General features: G+C 41.9%; 1 protein-coding gene across 1 annotated transcript in view; it reads left to right on the top strand.

The window, feature by feature from the left end:
• The window catches only part of MYH10 (myosin heavy chain 10), a 159,633-nt gene that overhangs the window by 114,621 nt on the left and 41,107 nt on the right, over nucleotides 1-3,905 (top strand). The window contains exons 18-19 of the mRNA XM_017850377.1: nucleotides 966-1,035; nucleotides 1,132-1,292. Coding sequence (XP_017705866.1) covers nucleotides 966-1,035; nucleotides 1,132-1,292 — 231 coding nt within the window. The remainder of the gene's footprint in view (nucleotides 1-965; nucleotides 1,036-1,131; nucleotides 1,293-3,905) is intronic.

Here is a 3,905-nt window from a genome sequence, read left to right as displayed (position 1 = left end):
GGCCTCCCAAAGTGCTGGGATTACAGGCTTGAGCCACCGCGCCCGGCCATTTTTCACTTTTATTTGGTAATTTTCTTGAATAGTTACTTTAGTTTGCTTTCTTTCTTCCTTTTTCTGGAAATCAGATTTCAAAGTTTGACACCATTTGTTGTTCCATGAAATAAATGGTGCTGCCGGGTCAAAGAATGGTCCTTATGCCCTTTCTCCCACTGTTCCAGATAGTCACCTTGAGAAGCCCTTCCAGTCCTTGTGTGTCTTCAGGAAAGCCATCATTCTGATCCTACTGTATGATAAAGTCTGGTAGATTTTCATTTTTTATTGTTAGGAGAAAAACGGAGGATAATTGGCATCCAAGATACAAAGTTTGACTGATGTAGCCAGGATTCCTCCTTTAATATAGCCAGTATCTTTTATTTTTCTGATTGAGGTATAGCCTGTATACAGTGAGGTACACAGATTTTAAATGTGCAGCTCAGTGAGCACATATACGTGTGTACACCCTGACCAATGTCATGTCACATGTCGCCCTGATGTTGTGTGATGTTCTGAATAGAAGCCTATGAACACAGCTCTTACAGCCCTTCCTGTTATCTAATAAATGCTACAAATTGACAGTGACTTAAAGTACAGAAAGCCAGATTCTCTTTTGCATCTTGAGGATATGAACATTTTGTAGGAAATGAAGAAAAATGAAAGGTTTCTAAAACAGCATGCTTTTGATTTTCTCTGCCACAACCTCCTAAACCTACTTTTGACCTGAAAGAACTAACCTCGTTTTACTTATGAGAAATAGAAAGTAGATCTACAGAAAACATCAGATTATCACCAGTTCATTTCTTTACTCTTAATTTAACATGTATTTACATACCCAACATTCTATTGCCTCTTAGAGCAAAACTCACAGTTAGTAGATACACATTGTCCACAAATTTCTACAAAATAGTTCTTGGAATATTTTCTTACAGATATGAGATCCTAACTCCAAATGCTATTCCTAAAGGTTTTATGGATGGCAAACAGGCCTGTGAACGAATGGTAAGCTTTTCTTGATTTTTTTTCTGGTTTGTAGACTTAATCTAATCTTTCTTGTAGTTAAAAAAAAAAAAAGTAAATGAACTCTTTCTCTCTTAGATCCGGGCTTTAGAATTGGACCCAAACTTGTACAGAATTGGACAGAGCAAGATATTTTTCAGAGCTGGAGTTCTGGCACACTTAGAGGAAGAAAGAGATTTAAAAATCACCGACATCATTATCTTCTTCCAGGCCGTTTGCAGAGGTTACCTAGCCAGAAAGTAAGTAGTTATTCACGAATTCATCGTTCACTGAGGATGCACTTGTGCTAAATAAGCATTGCGTTTTGGGCTAGGGATGCAAGAGTATGTGAAACATAAAGTCTGTCCTTACGGAAACTGCTTTATAGTGGCAGAGATAGGTAAATACATGAACATTCTAAGTAATGGGATGTTGCAATAAGAAAACACACAAGGAGGCCAGGCATGGCAGCTCAGGCCTGTAATCCCAGCACTTTGGGAGGCCAAAGTGGGCAGATCACTTGAGCTCAGGAGTTCAAGACCAGTCAGGGCAACATGGCAAAACCCCATCTCTACTAAAAATATAAAAAGTAGCCAGGCTTTGTAACACGTGCCTGTAGTCCCAGCTACCTGGGGGAGCTGAGGCAGGAGGATCTCTTGAACCTGGAAGGTCAAGGCTGCAGTAAGCCAAGATGGCACCGCTGCACCCCAGCCTAGGTGACAAAGTGAGACCCTATCTCAGATACACACACACACACACACACACACACACACACACACACACACACACACAAGGGGCTAAGGGGCTTGGGGTCCTGCTTCAGCTCAAGTCCTCAGAGAATGCTTCCCTGAGGCTGAAACCTCAAGGGTAAGAAGGCTGGCCCTGTGAAGGGAGGAGAGAGAAGCTTTTCAGTAAGGGAACTACAGCAGCATCGTGGCAAGAATCTGGCAGCATTTGAGAAGGTGACACAGTCCAGTGTGGCTGGAGCAGGATGAGTGAGAGGGAGCAAGGTGAGAGAAGAGGCTTGAGAATCAGACGCTGGACAGGGGTTAGGAGCGCAGTGAAGGGAATCTATTCCGTCAAGGCCGCCTGGCTGCGGTGTGCAGAATCTACTGAGACAGGCCAAGAGTAGAATTGGGAGGGCCAGTTGGGAAGCTGTCTTAGTGATTCAGGTAGAAGATGATGGTGCCTGGACCCAAGAAGGTGGTGTTGGAGAATGAGAGAAAAGTTGTTAAATTTGAGATAGAATTCAAAGAACTTAGAACTGATTTGGATTTAGAAGATAATACTGGTATACTTCTTCCTACTGAACACTTAGGGTTTGGGAGTGAGAGAAGTTGAGAGAGGTTGAATAGTTTGTCATCCAGACAGTTTTGAGCAAACAGAATCTGAACTCCTGCACTGGAAGTCAGCACTCTGCACTAATGTCTCCTACATGTGGGTTGGAAAACAGTTCTGGTTCCTGGGCAGTCTGCTTGCCCAGACCGTGGTCAAGAGGGCTTTAAACAGAAGAAGGTAAAGGCAATATTGTTTTTTTTTTGTGTGTGTGTGTGTGTGTGTGTGTGTGTGTGTATGTGTGTGTGTGTTTTGCCTGTAAAATAGAATACAGAGTAAAAAGAGTAGCATGGAAAGTTGAAGACAAATAGATGATATCTTCTGGTTGATACTAAGAATCATTTGGCAAAAAGGAGTAAAAGACTTGGATTTTTATATACTAATGTTTAGATAGTATATAAATAATAAAGTGAACCTGTTGATAGCAAAGAGCCTCCTCATTGTATCCACTGAACTGCAGAATGCCTAACATGGCATAAGGAGTGAGCAATGGCAGGTGCCAGGCTAACTTCATAGAGTTAGCAAAAAACTTGACACCTGCCAGAAACATGCTACAAACTATGTAGATATACTTTGTGCAGCTTTTTCATGGATCTAAACCTTGCTTGCAAAATTTTCAAGATAGAAACTTAAAAACAAGATATTTCACTTGCATTATTTCATCTTAAGGACTTAAAGCTAACAATTCCATGTAATTGTATATGTAGGCTGGCACACCTTTGCCTTTGCAGCCCCTTGCCCCTAAATATTTTAGTCACACTATGTATATGGTAGGCTGGGACTTAGGATACATCAAAAAAAAGAAGATAACCTATTCAAAGGAACCAGATTATACTGTGGAAAAAGGCAGAATAGTGCTAATAGTCAAAAAAAATAGGTGTCTTTACAGAAATCCATGAACTTGAGCTTGAAGCGCCCTGGAGGACATTGGGATAAGGATAAAAAGGGGGAAGGAGCTAAAGTGATTTTGAACACTTTCAAAGTCCACTTTCCAAACACTCGGAGATAGGTTGATGTCACAGCTCCCTCATGAAAACCTGGAGGACAGTGCCTGACACACAGGCTCAATAAAAATCAGCCGACCACAGTGCAGAAGGAAACCAGCTGCCTCATTCCACGAAACAAAGTGCCCAGCATGTTTCTGACTCATCATTTGACAGTTTTATCTCCCAGAGGGCCAAGGAAGCAACTAGGGCAGTAGTTTTAATAAGAAGATTGGGTGAATTTTACAGCATTCCTGAAGGTGATTGCAAGAATTGGAAGATGGGTGCTTAATAAATTCAAAAGTCATTTTTGAAACTTTTGTTTTTGTAGTAGAAACTCTTGGAATTAAGACTTGGCCAATCCCGGCCAGGCACAGTGGATCACTTGAGGTCAGGAGTTCAAGACCAGCCTGACCAACATGGCGAAACCCTGTCTCTACTAAAAATACAAAAAATTAGCAAGGCATGGTGGTGCACGCCTGTAGTCTCAGCTTCTCGGGAGGCTGAGGGACAAGAATCGCTTGAGCCCAAGGGGGGGAGGTTTCAGTGAGCCAA

The sequence above is a fragment of the Rhinopithecus bieti genome, unplaced genomic scaffold (assembly GCF_001698545.2).
Source record: "Rhinopithecus bieti isolate Rb0 unplaced genomic scaffold, ASM169854v2 scaffold_32008, whole genome shotgun sequence".
Taxonomy (NCBI): domain Eukaryota; kingdom Metazoa; phylum Chordata; class Mammalia; order Primates; family Cercopithecidae; genus Rhinopithecus; species Rhinopithecus bieti.
The sequence above is the reverse complement of the archived record's forward strand: the minus strand, read 5'-3'. Positions and strand labels throughout refer to the sequence as shown.